The sequence below is a fragment of the Canis lupus genome, chromosome 10 (assembly GCF_003254725.2).
Source record: "Canis lupus dingo isolate Sandy chromosome 10, ASM325472v2, whole genome shotgun sequence".
NCBI classification, from domain to species: domain Eukaryota; kingdom Metazoa; phylum Chordata; class Mammalia; order Carnivora; family Canidae; genus Canis; species Canis lupus.
Window position 1 is genome coordinate 46897900 of NC_064252.1, and position 19932 is coordinate 46917831.

The 19932-nt window shown below is 37.4% G+C and overlaps 1 protein-coding gene across 7 annotated transcripts in view; it reads right to left on the bottom strand.

The window, feature by feature from the left end:
• THADA (THADA armadillo repeat containing) overlaps positions 1–19932 on the bottom strand; it is a 332024-nt gene that overhangs the window by 299483 nt on the left and 12609 nt on the right. For all 7 annotated transcript variants that reach the window (XM_025465181.3, XM_035696069.2, XM_049115488.1 and 4 more), the window contains exons 9-16: positions 18956–19143; positions 15499–15593; positions 13567–13787; positions 11299–12005; positions 8740–8891; positions 5549–5704; positions 4706–4828; positions 873–996 (exon numbers count right to left, since the gene is read on the bottom strand). In XM_025465181.3, coding sequence (XP_025320966.1) covers positions 873–996; positions 4706–4828; positions 5549–5704; positions 8740–8891; positions 11299–12005; positions 13567–13787; positions 15499–15593; positions 18956–19143 — 1766 coding nt within the window. The remainder of the gene's footprint in view (positions 1–872; positions 997–4705; positions 4829–5548; positions 5705–8739; positions 8892–11298; positions 12006–13566; positions 13788–15498; positions 15594–18955; positions 19144–19932) is intronic.

A 19932-nucleotide genomic window follows, 5' to 3' on the forward strand; every position in this document is an offset into this window, starting at 1 on the left:
CTATTGGTTTGAATCTTTGAATCCTTCAAACGAAGGAAGGCTGTATTAGCAGCAAAAACTGTCTTTCTTCCTGCCAAGAAATTACACTTTGTCTACAAATTTAAACCAAAAATAGTAATAATAATAATAAATAAGGCAACTATAGTGTAAAACTCTCTGGTCCTCTTCGTGGACCTCCAACAAAACAGCTGAGCAGGATATTTTTCTATTTGACCACAGTCAAGGAAAACTGAGCACAAACAAGAAATCCACATCAAAACATACACACTCAAGTACAGATATAAAAAGAACTATTTGTTGTCAAAAAGGAAAAAAAAAACGACTCAAAAGGAAGTTAAATGTTCATCCTCTTGAGTACCCTAAAGGAGAAATAAAGGGTATCACTAAACCAGAATGCCTGGAAATGACATCCTCATTTTGTCTTCCTGAAACCAGACTGAGACTTATGAAACTGATAGCATATAAGGGAAACCACATTTTAACCACAAAGACTCATTAAGAAATGCTATACATAAAGAAACTATTATTTTTTTAATTTTTAAAACTTAAAGAACAGATTTACATTATCTTCAAACAGCAACACATGAACTGGGGGTTAAGAAAAGCAACTCTTCTTGTAATAAGCATTAATCCATGAAACCTAGAGTTTTGGGTTGGGAAACAATGAGCACTGAAAACAACTTCACAGCCTTGTGTCTTTTACTGACAAATTTATTTATGTCCAAGTAAGAACTACATATTGAGAATAAAATCTTCCATAAGAATGTAAACAAAAGACAACAAAACTAAAACGTAAGTAAAATAAAATGTTGAAAAAGTATGTGTTTTGTAGGAAAAAAAAACACTTCCCCCAAACATTACTGAAAGCTTACCCTCTGTGACAGGAAAAACTTCGGCTATTGAGCCTAAAATCGTTAAAGCTGAAAACCTAGTTGGGTAGGAAGACCCAGGAAACAGTGCTTCAAAAAGATGACTGCAAATGGATGACATGAAATTCTTAAAAAAAAAAAAAAAAAAAATTACATAAGTATAATTGAGTTATAATAGGTTATTTTCAAAGTAACCCCCACCTGGAAGGGTGGGGTTCTTTTTTAATTAACAAGGAAAAGATTTTTTAAAACAATACTAGTTGTTCACTTCACTTGACAATTCAGACTGGTACCCTTGACCATAAGCTATATTATGACTTCAATGAACCCTATGTTTCTAGGGTCAACAGGAAGTATAATTCCTAGTCCATAAAAGAAAATACAACACTCAGCACCCATTTTTGGTGAAAGTAAGATCTGTTCTAAAGCTGTATGAATATTGGTTTTCTTCACCAGGGATATTCAGGCTTCAAAGTTTTTAAATAACAACAACAAAAATCCAATACAGACTACTTGATAAATATGGTAAGTATAATACTTGATAAATGTGGCTGACATAATTCATAAAAAGATCCAACTATTCCACTGTCTTCCTGTCCTCTATATTCCCCTTTGAGACTCTTGCTCTACCATTCTATGTATAGAAATGATTTTTTTAAAAAAATAGAAACTTAGTAAAATGTAATTTAAAAAAAGAATAGGAAATAGTTTACCCAAGATAAAGTCTTCTTCCTAGTTAAAATAATAATTATTATCATTGTTTCTGTATAAAACCAAACAGAAAACTTAGAAGGAAAAGCTGTGATCCTCAAGCATCTTACATATACTGCTATGCCCTAACAACGTCTGTTTTTAACTGAGCAGCACAAAAGCAGTTCTAGTCCTGATTCTAGAAAGGATCTCAGCATTCATTTCTTTGGTCAATGACACACAATCCTGAGGATTTATCCTATAGGCCCTTACAAGCCCTCAGTAAGAGTTTGTTAGTTTATTAAATCTATTGGGTTTCAAGGGAATAGAGTAGTTATTGAAAATATTCTAGTTAAACTCATATTAAATATAAATGAGTAGTACAGTATTCACATGAAAGGGCAACAAGTTCATCCTTTAGGAATGATCTTATCCTGTCTGCAGTATCATTTATATTTTTAGAAGTAGTTCTTTCCCTCCACCACACTGTAACCACAGTGGAGGCAGGGACCACAGTTCATACATTTATATCCCTAGTCCTAAGCATACTGTCCTAGACATACAGAACAGGCTCGATAATATGCTCTCATCATTTTCAACAACTCCTAGTGAGGCTTCCAAATACCTTAGCCTAGCATTCAAAATCTCTCTGGATAACTCAGGCATCTTCTCTACTTGCCCTTAAGGTTTTTTGCCATGTTATAGCTTAAGCTATCGAAAAGTGACCTTAAAATTGTTAAAAGTGATAAATTTCAAATTGCAGATATCCTTAATTCTATTGTTACACTACATTTTCAAGCACAGGAGATGAAATAATTAGGTTAGCAGAGAGGGAACCCAACTACAGATATGAAATTGGTTTCTACTTCCAGCTCTGTCACTTGTTAGCTATGTAACTACAATATGAAATTTCCACAGCAGCTACCTCATAGATCAAAATAAAAATACTTTACTTGTATTCTTAGGGTAACAAACTTTATTTATTTGTAAATACATGTGTGTTAGTTAAGCTGTTTGGTTTTTTTTGTTTGTTTGTTTGTTTTTTTAGTTAAGCTGTTTTATCATAGCAAAAAAAAAAAAGAAAAAAAATTCCAACTCCCAGCTCCAACTTGATTTTCTAATTCATTTCTTTTTACTCACCTCCTTTGTTGCTCCAAGTATCTTATATGTCATTCACAACAGTGAATTCACTGTTCCCCAAATTCTCCCTGTACTTTCTTACCTCCAAGCTTTCAGTTAAGCAGGGACTTGGAAAAAACTATTCAGATTTTAGAAACGAGAGCAGATTCAGATAGGAGGCTGCCCCTATCACTCAGTAGCTGTGGGGCCTTGGGCAGGTTACTCAACTTTTCCAAGCTTCAGTTTCCTATTTTCAAGTAAGCTCTACACCCAACATGGGGCTTGAACTCACAACCCTGAGACCAAGAGTTGCATGCTTCACTGACTGAGCCAGCCAGGTGCCCTAATTTTCACATATGTTAAGTGAGGATTATTAATGCCTATATCACAGCTTTGTTATTAAAGATTTAAATGAGAATGTGAGTACAAAGTATTTTGTCAAAAGTACTCTAGCTAATAATACTAGCTATTTAGGTATGAAATAATCTCTTTCACTAGACTAGAAGACATCTTTTCTAACTAACAGCTTCCTCTTCTCCCCCAGGACTGTTGATTGGCACCAAGCCTACCACATACTGCATGACACCCATTGTTATAAAGATGATGATAAGTAATTTAGTGCCAAAGTCACAGTCTCCAAAAGCCAGAGGTGACTACAGTTGGGAGGAACTATCAGAACCATGAGATAGACTCAGATTAAGACTCTAAAGGGCTAATTTTCAATAACACAAATATTCGCAAGGACAAGTAAGAAACCATACATACATGAAAATTCAGAACGTCAATCCACTACAAGGGTTTTGTGTTCTAAGTACCTCAGTTTTCACAAATGTCATTTTATCCCTTGCAAAAAGCAGCAAAAGGGATGTGTTTTCTTAGATCATCTAAAAATGATCTAAGAAAGGCTAAAAAAAAAAAACCTGTTCCACACACAACGCAAGTGCTCAGAATACACTCCAGTCACTTTTAATGACTTCCAGCGAGGCTTTTTGTAGGATGATTCAGAATTTACAAACAGCTTTCTCGTTTAATCCTCAAATCCTCAGCTTTTTCAGAGAGGTTACTTATCCCTCTTAGAGTCCAGCAGACATCAAGTAAGCCAACTAGTCTGTGGCCGAAATGGGACTAAACCCATGTCCTGCAAGTTTAGGTCATTCCTTTCCAAACTTCACTTTGGTATTTTACAAAGAGGAAGCTAACTTCAGCTTTGGTAAAGGAATAGTCTTCTTTAGATGATTTTCTGTCTTTTAATTATAAAACTGAAAACTAAGGGCCATCTATACTAATGATTAGAGTAGGTAGTGAGTTTAACATGGCTCTAATGTATCATTACTTGATTACAATTGTTTCCCTAAATGAAATACAATAGATGAGCTCTGTTCACTATCTGAGTCTTAGAAGACAGTAAGATTTCTGCTTCTGAGAGGCTAGGTCTGGATTAAGAAACCAGTGAAAAACTCATTCTGTTCTGATGGACAGAAATGGAAGGCTGTCAACTTGAGCTCTGGCCCCAGACTGGAGCCACATCCATCCCATTAATACAGTGCCCCGAAACCTACCCTTACTCTTCATGCTCCCTCCAAAATGGGATGGACAGGAACCTGCATCGCTGGACCACAGACCAGGAGGTACCAATATCAAGCCACTATAAGTCATATTAGTCTAAAGGGGAAGCAGGCCCAGATACAGCAATCTTCCACTCTGAGGAGGGGTGGAGGAGTTCAGGGCCAGCAAGTACCTTTTTGCTAAAGTACTAAATTAATGTGGCCTGCAGGAAGCTGTGAACAACTGAGGTTAACCCATTCTTGTTATTCTGAAACAGGCCTTAAGTCCAGCACCAATTCTGCAGCTCAGGATACCTCAAGAGAAGTACCAAAGCACAAGAAGGAATATGTAAAACTCAGCTTGAAGGAAAAAAGCACAGAAACACCATTCACTACAAGACTTCCATTTATTTCCCTCTATTGTTTATTCACAATTGTCCTATGCTTCTTAAATATTCGTATGGCTAGAAATAGATCACCTACCTTATACTGTTGTAAAGAAACAGAAGGGTGCTGTTTGGTTAACTCATTCTCTGGCTCATGTTTGGATCTACTTTGCTCCTGTTTATAAAGCACCTGAGAACTTTCCTGTATCCTACAGAACAACTTTTGAGAAAAAGAAAAATGAAGCATATGTAAGCCATATTAATCTTCACTGTTCGCCTAAAAAAAAAAAGCAAAGGACAAATTTTCTAAATTCTTTAGACTAGAGCTTCAGGCAAGGAGAGTACTGGTTTCTAAACTCTTAATATTTATACAGTTTCTCTGACAGAAAATTAACATATGTTTTTAAAATCAAAAACAAAATATTACTGCAAACCAGAATACAGTCATTAAATCATGGTTCTATTTCCTTTAGGTTGGTATGACGCTAGAGATATAGTCACTCCTATTCTCTCCAAATTCTTCATCCCGTAAATGAGGCCATGTGATTAATTTGACTTGAATTAATCTTACAATGACCATTTCATGAGGCCCTTAAATGCTAAAACTACAAGGGCATCTTTCCTTCTCTCATCAAAGTTTTCTTAAAATACGTTTCATGCTGAAAGATCCATCATTACATTTTTTTTCTTTCAAAAAAAAAAAAGAGCTCAAGTTCAATTTCTTTTACACCAGAATGAAAGGACTTTATACCCTAGACTTGAATCTCAAATGTAAACTTTATGGAATCATAGAATGGTTCACAGAAGGGCCATGAAGGAATGTGGCAGTCCAATCCCACGATCATTATTCCTATACTCTCCCAAAATCTTAGCTCTTTTCAAAATTGATTTGTAGAGCAGAGTTTACCACTATCCTGCATTTTCTGATGAGAAATTCTACCTTTTTAAGAAGAGAACAAATCTGTTGTCGGACTCCTGGGGACTGACTGTTAAGATTGTAGGTGATAAAGAATTGAATCCACTGCATTTCTTCTGTGGAAACAATTTCTGTACTTCGATTACTCTCACAAAGCAAGCCTAAGGTATCTATCCGTACCTAAAATACATCAAGCAATAAAATGTTAATTTTTCAATGAAATAGGCAAATTGTAAACCATTTGACATGTTTATTTACAAAAGCTACCAAAGGAGGAAAAACCAGTAACCCTCAGTTTAGCCATGTATACTTCAGAAAAGTTCCCTAATCCCAAAGATCCTGGGGTTACATGATACAGAATTATTTTATTAAATGTGTAAACTGGGTATTTGTAAGTCAACAATCTTAAAAATTCTTATTCCATGGTAATGCTCAAGTTCATTCTTTTTCCTCTACTTTACCTCAGGACCTCATCATCTCACTCGTAGGTCACTGTCATGCACATCTAACCAGTCTCCTGGTTTCTTTTTGCTCTCACACTGGAAACTCATCTCTGTTGCCATTAATTCTACTTCCTTGCAGAATGCAGAATAGCTTGTGTCCAGTTATCAACGGAATGAAATCTGAAGTCTTCAACCTAGCGTTGGAGGCCTCTCTACTCCCACCAAACAACATCCTGAATTATCCTCCAGACCTTGTTTTATATTCTCCCATTTGGGGTTTTCATTTGTTTGTTTTTAAAGTCATTTTATTTATTTTTTTCTTCATCATTACAATAGTACTTTTTAATTCTTATCCCCTATTTTCCCCTTCCCCCCAACCACCTCCCCTCTGGTAACCATCTGTTTGTTCTCTATAGTTAAGGGTCTGTTTCTTCATTTGTCTCTTTTTTTTTTTTCCTTTGCTTGTTTTCTTTTTTTTTTTTTTTTAAGATTTTACTTATATATTCATGAGAGACACAGAGAGAGAGGCAGAGACATAGGCAGAGGGAGAAGCAGTCTCCCTGCGGGAAGCCTGATGTGAGCCTCGATCCCAGGACCCTGGGATCACGACCTGAGATGAAGGCAGACGCTCAACCACTGAGCCACCCAGGCGTCCCTTTTTATTTCTTAAATCCCACATGAGTGAGATCACATGGTATTTGTCTTTTTCTAATTTAGTCTGCTTAGCATCATACTCTCTAGCTCTATTTTAAGATTTTATTTATTTATTCTAGACACAGAGAGAGGGGCAGAGACACAGAGGGAGAAGCAGGCTCCATGCAGGGAGCCCGATGTGGGACTTGATCCCGGGTCTCCAGGATCATACCCCAGGCTGCAGGCGGCGTCAAACTGCTGCACCACCAGGGCTGCCTCTCTAGCTCTATACATGTTGTTGCAAATGGCAAGATTTCATTTTTATGGCTGAGTAATGTTCCACTGTGTGTGTGTATGTATATATGTATGTACATATACATACCACCTCCTCTTTATCCATTCATCTATCCATGGACCCTACAGCTGCTTCCGTAGTTTGGCTATTATATATATATATTATATATAATAAACACTTTGAATGAGTGTTTTTGAATTTTGGGGGGTAAATAATAGTGTAATTAGCTGGATTATAGGGTAATTCTATTTTTAATATTTTGTGGAACCTCCGTGTTTTCCACATTGGCTGCACTAGTGCAATCCTACCAACAGCTCAAAAGCGTTCCTTTTTATTTTCATCCTCTCCAACACTTGTTTCTTATGGTTTTGATTTTAGCCATTCTGAAAGGTATGAGGTGATAGGTCATTATAGTTTTGATTTGCATTTCTCTGATGATGATGAGTAATGGTGAGCATCTTTTCATGTCTGTTGGCCATCTAGCTGTGTTCCTTGGAGAAATGTCTGTTCATGTCTTCTGCCCAATTTTAATCAGATTGTTTTTTGGGTATTGAGTTATATCAGTTCTCTATATATTTTGGAATACTATCCCTTTATTGGATATGTTATTTGCAAATATCTTCTCCCATTCAGTAGGCTGCCTTTTAGTTTTCTTGATTATTTCCTTTGGTGTACAGAAGCTTTTTATTTTGATGTAGTCTCAACAGTTTATTTTTGCTCTTGTTTCCCTTGCCTCAGGAAGCATATCTAGAAAAATGTTGCTACCACTTATGTCAGAGAGATTACTGCCTGTTCAAGTATTTTTATGGATTTAGGTCTTACATTTAGGTCTTTAATCCATTTTTTTAATCCATTTTTTAGTTTACTTTTATGTAAGGTGAAAGAAAATGGTCCAGTTTCATTCTTTTGCTTGTGGCTGTCCAGTTTCCCCAGCACCATTTGTTGAAGACACTTGCCTTTTTCCCACTGTATATTCATCCCTCCTTTGCCAAAGATGAATTGATCATATAATTGTGGGTTTATTTCTGGATTTTCCATTCTATCCCATTGACCTATGTGTCTATTTTTCTGCCAGCACCATACTGTTTTAATTAATACCACACGATAATATAACTTGAAATGTAGAATTGTGATGCCTCCAGTTTTGTTCTTCTTTTTCAAGATCACTTTGACTATATGAGGTCTTTTGTGGGCTCCATACAAATTTTAGGATTGTTTGTTCTACTTCTGTGAAAAAAGCCATTGGTATTTTGATAGGGACTGCAATAAATGTGTACATTGGTTTGAGTAGTATAGACATTTTAACAATATTTGTTCTTCCAACCCATGAGCATGAAATATCTTTCCATTTCTTTGCATTGTCTTGAATTCCTTTCATCAATGTTTTATAGTTTTTGGAGTAGAGGTCTTTCATCTCTGCTGCTTCATTATTAGTGTATAGGTAAGCAACAGAATTCTGTACATTGATTTTCCACCCTGCTACTGTACTGAATTCATTTATCAGTAGTGTTCTCTCATTCTGTGTGCTGCTCCATTGTCTCCTCTCCTTTAATCACATTTAATACATTCCTAATCAACTACTACCTACTCATTTCTGAGCCCCCAAGTCCATATGCATAAAGGCGCACTTATATCTGTATTGTCTTCTAAGGGTTTCCAGTTGTTTTATGTAGGTTTTCTTATTCCTTCAACTAAAATTGAAATAGCCCAAATACAAGGTCTACACTTTTCATTTTCCATTCATCATCCTTATAGACCCTTAAAACAGTGCTGACCTTGACATAGGGGCCTCTATATTATACTAACTCTACTGTATGTATAAAATGTCCAGGTATTTTACTTACTTGGCAGTGCTGATGAATTAAGCCTTGTTTTATTCTTGCACTGGACACAAGGTTCCTCCAGGTATCAGTTGCAGACTGAAGATGTCCATGAGCTCTAGCCGTTCGCAGACATGCCATCAAAGCTCCCAGAGCCCCTCTACTGTTATAAGACCCTAAGGATGGAAAAGATTGTTCTTGTCTCAAAAGCACAGTAACAAAGACAACTACTGTGCTATGTAACAACTGTTATAATTTTCATTTTGCAACTAACATTGTATTTTAAGAAATAAAAATCATCTTTTAAATTCTAACACAAATTAAAGTTCCTATTATAAAATAATCATTGCTGAAAAGGATTTAATAGTTCTTGTGTCAATAATTTCAAGAAAGCATAATCCCCTAAGGTTAAAGAAATCATTATTTTTTGCTATTTTTACCTTTTCCTTGACACTTAGAAACGAGCCAGGAAATGATTCAGGGGGGAAAAGGTCAGGCAGAGAAATATTTAAAACAGTAAGAATAACTAAAATGATTTTCAGCCAAAATCAGGAAAAACACTTTAGTGGCTAAATATTTCTCTAAAAATAAATACTAAACCTCTCTGTATATCTTGGAGTTATTATTTCTCCCTAGTAAAAAAGATAAAAAGGAGGATTACAAGGAACCTGATGCTTTTGAAGGCTAGGACATCAGCCTTTACTAACAGGACAGGGAACGCTGGCTCAAAGGGAACAATGATATAAAAACAGAGACTGCTTAGGGTATGTAGGTGGCTCAGTCAGTTAAGTGTCTGCCTTTGGCTCAGGTCATGATCCCCAGGTCCTGGGACAGAGCCGTGTGTTGGGTTCCTTGCCTTTAGCAGGGAGCCTGCTTCTCCCTCTCCTCCCCACTCATGCTCTCTCTCATTATCTGCCTCTCTCTCTAATAAATAAATAAAATCTTAAAAAAAAAAAGAGAGACTGCCTTGAGAAGATTCACGAATCTTCAACTTTAGATGGCTTCTCAAAAAGGCAAGAACAATTTTTTTTTAAAGATTTTATTTTGTGGGCAGCCCAGGTGGCTCAGCGGTTTAGCGCTGCCTTCAGCCCAGGGTTGATTCTGGAGACCTGCGATCAAGTGCCACGTCGGGCTCCCTGCATAGAGCCTGCTGCTCCCTCTGCCTGTGTCTCTGCCCCTCTCTCTGTGTCTCTCGTGAAAAACAAAATAAAATATTTTTTTTAAGATTTTATTTATTTATGAGAGACACAGAAAGAGAGAGAGAGAGAGAGAGGCAGAGACACAGGCAGAGGGAGAAGCAGGCTCCATGCAGGGAGTCCGATGCGGGACTCGATCCTCGGGACTCTGGAATCACGCCCCGAGCCAAAGGCAGAGGTTCAACCACTGAGCCATCCAGGCATCCCAAGCTAAGAACAATTATTGTTAAAAACTACAATGAAAAAGAAACCAACTCCAAATAATGGCTTATTTTTATATACAGGAATCAGATTTTTCCAGCTATCTCATGGTTACTCTTTGAAGTATTGAAACTTTTAAGTTATTTTTAATTTTTTTTAATTTTTTATTTATTTATGATAGTCACACAGAGAGAGAGAGAGGGGGGCAGAGACACAGGCAGAGGGAGAAGCAGGCTCCATGCACCGGGAGCCCGACATGGGATTCGATCCCGGGTCTCCAGGATCGCGCCTTGGGCCAAAGGCAGGCGCTAAACCGCTGCGCCACCCAGGGATCCCTTTAAGTTATTTTTAATTGTAAATATTCTTTTTTTTTTTTTTTTTGAGAGAAAGAGAGTACCTGGGTGCACATGGGTTGGGGAAGGGGCAGAGGGAGACAAAGAGATAATCTTGAGACTCCGCACTCAGCACAGAGCCTGATGCAGGGCTCGATCTCACAACCCTGATCATGACCTGAGCTGAAATCAACTGAGCCACCCAGGTGCCCCTTGCTGTAAATATTCTTAAATTGTGATGTAGGGTACATACAATATGGTAATATTCCTATTTTGTTAAACAGAATACAGTCATTTTAAGATTCACATAAGTCGGGATCATCCTTTATATATTAATTATTGAATTATGCTTTAATGCAGTGATTCTTTCAGTGCTAAGTTTCAGTGGCATCTTTACCCCTATTCTAAATGACTATAAAGAGTTGTTTCTTAGGTTAATACATCTACATTTTTTGTCTCTTTCCCAGAGACAAAAATTTGCTACTCTAGTTTTTGTCTTTATCCTTGCCTAAAACAATTTTTAATTACTGTTTTGATCACTTAGCAACTTCTATAAAACACTCAAACTTTTATTCCAGTCTGACAACTGAACAAATAAGAACTTGGTAAATGAATTAAAACTAGTAATAATCATAACTGGAATCAATCCTTAGCTTGAAATGACATCAGCCAAAAACTTTATTCTGCTCTTGACAGGAACATTAGTTTCAATCTGAAATCTCTATTGTTAAAACTCTCTTTCACTTTTTACAGAAGTGGTAGTATTTATATTTGAATATGGTCCATATCTGCCTAGGTACCTACCCTTAAACATCTTAACTAGAAATTACTAAAAGAATGATTGATTTTCTTACCAGTTTTAGCATCAGCAGAAGTTTGAAGAATCTTTACCATGTAGCTTAAGCTTTCAGGACTGCAATTCAATAATTTTGGCAAGTAATAATCAATCACATAAGATTTTTGATCCAAATTTCCTTCACATAGTATAAAAAGGAGAGGAGAAACCCAAGTCTCATGCCACTCATCAATCCAGGTACTGTCAAGAGCCTGGGACTTCAAATGATTCTTGTGACTTCTGAACATGGTTTCCAAGAGGTCACTTGCATAAGGTACCAATGACTGGTCTCCCATCACCTCTAAGATTTGTGATGGAATAGTTTTAGCTAGAGCCAAAATATGTCCAATTCCTATGTAATCTACTAAACAACCAAGGCATGTGTACTTCCCTTTAACATGCCATTCCAATCGCAGAAGACCTTCAGTCAAATCACAGATGAAATGATCGGCAGCCAAACCTGACACTTCTGAGTTTGACTTTTCTTTAGTGAGCTGGTGCATTTGGAGAATATTTCTGAATATAATTTTGGTTTGGTGTCTCAAAGCATCCAGTGGATGCTCCCAGTGGGTATAGACATATTCCAAAAGTCTCCCAACTACACTTGATTTCCCATTCAGACTGTTCTTTAGGCTTGGGGAACTTGATTTAAGGACATGTATGGCTGAGTTAGTCCAGGATGCCAAAATTCTAGACAGAAACAATTCCAGAGTTGATTCCTTGATCCTGAAGAAAAATGAGTCATGTTATTATCAACTGATTAGTAGCAGAAACTTTATTTATTTATTTATTTATTTATTTATTTATTTATTTATTTATAAAGATTTTATTTATCTATTTGACAGAGACAGAGAGCGAGTGCACAAGCAGGGGGAGCAGCAGGCAGAGGGAAAGGGAGAAGCAGTCTCCCTGCTGAGCTGGGAGTCTGATGCAGAGCTCGATCCCAGGATCCTGGGATCATGACCTGAGCTGAACAAAGATACCTAACTGATTGAGCCATGAAGCACCCAGAATTCTCATTTTATAATCATCCAGACTTTAAAAATATAAAAGATAAAGAATGATCAGAAAATTCAATAATTATTAAATTTACAAAAACAAAAAATTACAAACAATGCCAAAACAGATCTCAAATTTATTAGTGAATCTTTTTATCTTATAGAAATAATCCAAAAAGGACACAAGAAAACTTTTGGGTGATGGAAATGTTCATTATTTTGATTTTGATGAGGTTCCACATGTGTTTTAAAATATACCAAGAGGGGCACCTGGGTGGCTCAGCTGGTTAAGCGACTGACTCTTCGTTTCAGCTCAGGTCATGATCTCAGGGTCATGAGATCAAGCCCCACGTCGGGATCTGTGCTGGGTGTGGAGCCTGCTTAAGATTCTCTCTCCTTGGGGATCCCTGGGTGGCTCAGCGGTTTAGCGCCTGCCTTTGGCCCAGGGCGCGATCCTGGAGTTCTGGGATCAAGTCCCGCATCAGGCTCCCTGCATGGAGCCTGCTTCTCCCTCTGCCTGTGTCTCTGCTTCTCTCTCCCCCTATGTCTATCATGAATAGATAAAATCTTTTAAAAAAAAAAAAAAAAAGATTCTCTCTCCTTTTCCTTCTACCCATCCCATTCCTTGTCTAAAAACAATAGTAACAATAATTTTTATATTCTTTGGAAATATGCATAATTTTCCTATATAAACTGAAAAACATGTAAGAATTATTTTAGAACAGGGTACCTTTTGTCCTTTACCTACATGTTCATTACTATCAAGCTGTATCTATGGTTTAACATTTTAACTACATGATCAATTTCAGGCATCATGAATAAAACACCGGAAAAAAAAACACAAAACACAATCCCATGAAATCGAAAAGAGCTGGTTATAGTTCTGCCTCAGGTGCTTATTAGCAATACACTTAAGTTTTAACATTTACTTTTCTAACTTCACTTTACACACTCGACATAATAGATTCCATCTACCAAACACGAGGCTCATACTGAATTACTTATGTTGATGTTGTTCATAAACTCCAAAATGCAAGCATTAGAGACTAACTGTTAACGTTAACATTAGAAATGTTCAGTACAGGTTCACTTGTATCAATAATACCTATAACTCTCTCCCCCCTCATCATCGCATCTTCTCTTGTTCTACTTCATACTCACTTCATTATCTCCCTTTTAATTCAGCATTATCCTGAGCAATTTTCATTGAATTACTAAGTATGCTACTGTTCAGCTGTCTTTTAAATGTCTGACAAAACAAAATATGAGACAGTAGCATGAAAACTCACTGTGAACTCAAGGTGAACAAAATATGTACAATATTCAGGAGCAGGGCCTCCCCGCTCAGGTCCATACTCCCATTCTGCCAGTCCAACATGGTGAGTGTCCCCTGACACAGGAATAAGAGGGTTGACTGCGAGACATCAGTACAACAAAGGCTCCTGCAGCAGTTCAAAAACCAGTCGGGAATGCTGGTGCAGTCTACTGAACGGAGAAGCAAACTGCTAATCTGGAAAAACATAACAGAGCTAACATTTATAAAGCCTCTAAAACGTCTCAGATATTTCAAAATGTAAATCCAAAATTCCCTTTCCCCTGAAACTTACTAGGGAAAATAACTGAACCTAAAGATGAGAAGCCACAAGTGTTAAAATTATTATATCAAAAGGGAAAAAAGTTAAATCTAAGCACGTGAACAATTCTGCTGGGTTGAATGTTATTTGTAGAGCAAAACATATCGCCACCTGCAGGTGGATGAACTTAACTAATGCTTTTTAGATGTGATTTTAGAAATCAAATTGTTAAATTTTATTCAGTGGTAAATACTTTGTGTGATCTCATAGGAAAGTATACATCTATTTTGTATAAAGTCAGGTAAATAACTAAAATAAGTTTCTAGATAACATAGTAAGGGAGAATAAATCTACTAGTACTGAATACAAGAATTCTAGCCCAGATTATCAATTATACTTTCCATCTAACCAAATGCACAGAAAAAATGATTCTAACATACTTCTCATCAAAAGTATAGTATTTGGGGGTCAGGGGAGGCCTGGGTGACACAGTCAGCTGAGCATCCAACTCCTGGTTTCAGTTCAGGTCATGATCTCAGGGTTGTGGGATCCAGTCTGGTGTTGGGCTCCATGCTCAGCGCTGAGCCCACTTAGGATTCTCTCTTTCTCTCCCTCTGCTCCTCCTGTTCCTTCTCTCTCTTTAAATTAAATAAACCTTTGATAAATTAATAAATAAATAAAAATAAAGAACAATATTTGGATTATTGTTTTTTTTCTCTAAATAGGCTTCATGCCTACATGGAACCCAACACGGGGCTTGAACTCATGACCCTGAGATCAAGATTTAAGCTGAAATCAAGAGTTGGATGCTTAACTGACTAAGCCACCCAGGCGTCCCTGGGTTATTCCTAATAAAAAGGACATATTTATCAAAAAGTAATGACTTCTTGTATCTATACATTAATCTCTGCATAATTTTAATATAACTATCTTTTATAATACTGAGAGATGGAATTGAACCAACAGTACAAGAAACAAACTAAAAGGATATACCCCAAAAGACATTGATAGTGATTATCTTTGTGAGATGAATTTATAGGTGATTGCTATCATCTTCTGCTTTTTCTGCATTTTTGGATTGTCTCTTATTGTAAAAGAAAAAGATCATCAGAAGGATTCTATGTAGAAAGAAATTTTTAATCCACTTCTTTAAAAATATTTTTATTTATTTATTATTTATTTATTTATTTTTAAATTTTGTTTACTTATTCATGAGAGACACAGAGAGAAAGAGAGAGAGAGAGAGAGACAGAGACACAGACAGAGGGAGAAGCAGGCTCTGTGCAAGGAGCCTGACGTGGGACTCGATCCCAAATCATGCCCTGGGCTGAAGGCGGCGCTAAACCGCTAAGCCACCGGGCTGCTCTAAAAATATTTTTATTTATTTTTTTTATTTATTATTTTTTAAAGATTTTATTTCTTTATTCATACAGACACACAGAGAGAGGCAGAGACAACAAGCAGAGGAAGAAGCTGGCTCCACACAGGGAGCCCGACGTGGGACTTGATCCTGGGTCTCCAGGATCACACCCTGGGCAGAAGGCAGCGCTAAACCACTGAGCCACCCAGGCTGGCCCTAAAAATATCTTTAAAACATGTGTTTAATTCAATAAATAAAGCACAATTCTCCAAAGGAGATGCACTCACCAAATCAGGAATCTTCTCAGGTGGATGAAACATAGCCTTAATAAAAAGAATAACAGCTAATCCAGACGTACTCTGAATTGTCTGTAAGAGGTCATCTATATGGCAAAAAAGTAGACAGCACGTATTAAATGACAATAGATATTTTGGTCCAGTGGAAAAAGCACATGGCACAGAGTCAGACAGTCCTGGGTACAATTTCTAGCATGACCACTTCCTAGGTTGAATAGACCTTGGGCAAGTTATTTAACCTCCCAGGAGCCCAGCTTTCTCTTCTGTAAAATGAGAAAATGTAACTCCTATCTGACCATTATTATAATGTTTAAATGCATAATTAACATAAGGCTTTTACGGCCAGCACATACACACTTATTAATATATGTGATTCCTTCCTCTCTCCTCTTAACAACCACTCACTTTTCCTCTCCCCCCAGCACATCTAGGAGCAACACCACTTGTCTCCTCTACACTGATCAGCCTCTCCATCCCAACTCCCACATATACTACTATTTTTTTTTTAATTTTTTTATTTATTTATGATAGGCACACAGTGAGAGAGACAGGCAGAGACACAGGCAGAGGAAGAAGCAGGCTCCGTGCACCGGGAGCCTGACGTGGGATTCGATCCTGGGTCTCCAGGATCACGCCCTGGGCCAAAGGCAGGCGCTAAACTGCTACGCCACCCAGGGATCCCTACTACTATTTTTTTTAACATGATTTCAGGGCTTGTGTAAAGAGCCTGGATAAGTGCTAACTGCAAACTTTGCTATCACTGGCACTGTACCCAATGCAGCCAATCTCGGCTTGCTATCTTCTCTTTGTTTTCTATCAGCCTCTGGTTTGTGAGAAAGTTTACCAAATATGGTGAATTATTCAACCTGAGCTAAGAATCATAAATACCTACCATAAACTACCTAATAAACATCCATTCTGCCATTTATCACTGCTAACAGAACTGTGACTTTGATTGGGGCACCAATGTGCTCAGCCAAAGACAGTATACTTGCTTCTTCAATCTTCCCTGCAACTAAAGGTAGCCATGAGGGTTCAGGCCAATGGGATGTAAGTAGGTACTTAGGTATTTTTGTTTCTCCTGATTAAAGAAAAAATGAAACTGGCCTTCCTTCCTGTCTCACACATATTCGTAATTCCAGAACTACAGCAGTCAAATGGCAGCTACAAGGTACAAACATGGGAGTGAAAGTCAACATGCTGAAGATAGCCGAGCAGAAAGGCAGAAATGTTTAGGTCCTAGACTGCATACAGCAGTTTGGGATCATCTGCCTCTGAACTTCATGTTATGTGGGGGTGAGGGGAGGCACATTTGCTTAAGTCTCTGAAATTTGGTTTTCTGTTACTTGCAGCCAAACATTTTACTGACAGATGAAGCTTTAAAACCTTGGGGAAGAACAGCAGTGGACAGGCCCGTCAACCACCCAGAAAAGAGGCCGCCTCATATTAAAATCAGGTCTTCTCTGTATTTTATCAGTTGTGTGTTGTTGTTTTTTTAAGATAACAATGTCCTCTTTTAAAACAGATCTGTAAATTGTATCTTAGAGTAACACTTTCATTTTTTTTTGTAAGGTTTTATTTATTTGAAAGAGAGCATGCACAAGCACGGGGAACAGGCCGAAGGAGAGGGAGAAGCGGGCTCTCAGCTGAGCAGGGAGTCCCATTCGAGGCTTGATCCCAGGACTCTGGGATCATGACCTGAGCCAAATGCAGTTGCTTAATCGACCTGATCCACCCAGGTGCCCCTCCTTTCCTTTTATAACTACCTGAGATCCTAGCCAAAATAAATGAATAAATAATGCTATTTTGACAATATATCTAGCACTTTTACTAGTTACTAGGACTCAAAACATATAAACAATGAGGTACTATTTTTTTCCTATTAGACTAGCAAAACCAGAGTCAATTACTGCTCTTTATAAACAAAAGTTCTAGGGATCCCTGGGTGGCACAGTGGTTTGGCGCCTGCCTTTGGCCTAGGGCGCGATCCTGGAGACCCGGGATCGAATCCCACATCGGGCTCACGGTGCATGGAGCCTGCTTCTCCCTCTGCCTGTGTCTCTGCCTCTCTCTCTCTCTCTGTGACTATCATAAATAAACAAAAATTTAAAAAAAAATTTTATAAACAAAAGTTCTAAATCAATCCCATTTATTTTTTAATTAAGTTAATATTTATGCATACATGACCATATAGAACGTGAGGTAAAGGGTAAAAATGTAATTAACTTTTTATAAATACTCACGTGTTAAGTATCATTTTTCCATTAATCATATTGTAATGTAACACACTGATACAGGAAAATAGCCACAACAAATGTATAGCTTAACAAATTATTTGAAAGTGAACACCCTTGTACCCAGCATCCAAGGTGAAAAATCGAACTCAGGCACCCAACCCATAAGGCTCATCCATATGTCTCTTCCCAAACATAAACCCTTTTCTCACCCTGAGTAAACATTATCGTGACTTGCAAAGTAATGGCTTTCTGATTTTTAAATGGTTTTATTAATCAAATGTGCATCCCTAGACACTACAGTTTAATCCTGTACATTTTTCAAAAATCTGATACACCTTTTAAGTGCCTTTCAATCTACAAGTGCCCTCTCCACCCCTTTCATTTCATTACAATTTCTCTATTCAAGAGCTCTGGCCTTGATCTGCAGTTTCCCACAGTCTGGATGTGGGTCTGCTTTGTCCTAATGCAGTTCAGCATACTCTTCTGTCTTCTGTAATTCCTGTAAATTGGCAGGTGACCTAAAGATCAGTCTCAAGCTCAGCCCCTTTGCAAAGCGTGTATAGGTGGTAAAAGCAAGACTCTAAAGGGCACATGCTGTCTGTCTGTTCTGTAATGTTAGTAGTTGCTGATGCTTAATGCCTACATCAATTCATCAGGTTACAAAATGGTAATACCATTTTAATTTATAGTTTGAAATGCTTTTAGAAAGAGGGACTTCCTCTCATTTACTATTTGGCTTCCCAGGAACACAGATCATATGAATAGAAGCAACACATGAGACATATAAGGGGGAATGATGACCACCCCCACAAGGACTACTGTCATTACTTGAGGATGAAGCCTGCTCCTAAGGAGAACTGTATGGTTTATGTTCACCTTTCCAGACCTTCCTTCCAAGTATGGACTCTTCTTATTGAGAACTTTCTTTTGCCATTTAAAGTCTGGGGCTTTTCAACCCTAAGACTGTTAGGTTTTCTTTTTTACAAAACACACACATTTAGAAAAGTCCTTCAACATTATTCCTTGCAGAATTGGTATATTTGAAAGAAAAAGCATAAAAAAACCTTATAACCCAGGGCCTTTCCCCATTTTAAGGAGCTGGGGGAAAAGAAGTTCTCCATCTCAGGTAAGTATCAAACATTTCATACCATTATTAGCAAAAGCTGAGTGACACTCAATTATAATCATCATTTTTATGGTCTTATACTTACCATCACTTAAAAACTTGGTGAAAATACTCAGCAATCCACACATACTTTGCCATGTGGGAGAACTGGAAGTCTTCAAATGAATTCTCTGAATGTCTTGTATTTTCTGCACCAACATCACTGAAACTCTAGTGCCTACCAATAAGTCATTCATCAACTGTGTCTGAACTATACGATTTCCAGCAAATTTTCTATAATGAAAAAAAGACGTTATTCCAAAAGAAAAGTCACATGAAAATGCCACCATTTCTATCCCTCTGCAAAAGAAATATTACCAATCAAAGGGCCAAAATTTGTTTTAGATTATGTTAGACATCTATACCTCTCTCTTCCACTCCCATAACATTCCAATTACTTGGACATTTATTGCAAACTTTCAATGCTCTTACCTCAAAATATCCCTCCTTCTCTGCTAACAACTAATCTCATTTCTTCTTTTAGAGTAGAAATAACAGGTAAAATGAATGCCACAATTTCTAAACTTGAACACTCCCTCAACCTTGATCCACTTTCCTCACTTGTTTTCCAAGACACTAAGCTCTCCTCCATTTTCTCCCACTTCACCATTGCTCCTTCCTATATACCTCAGCTAGTTCATCCACTTTTCCCCAATCTCTTTATGTTACAGCTCTCCACAACTCAGTCTTTACTCTCCCTCTTTGGTCCAGTTACTTTATTCCCTTGATGCTGATTTCATAAAGTACAAACTTTAAATTATAATCTGTATGCTGACAATTCCCAAATTTTTATCTCCAGCCTCAACTTCTTTCTAATCCCAGACTTATATATGCAACTTCTTACTCAATATCTTGATTTCAATGTCCAACAGACAGACATCTCAAACTACATGAACTCATCTTCAACTCCAAATCTGCTCCACTTGCTGAGATCTCTACCCTACAAAAACTTTGTCATCATCCTTGACTTCTCCCTTCCCTACTCCACTGTAAGAAAATCCTGCTGTCCTACCTTCAAAATAT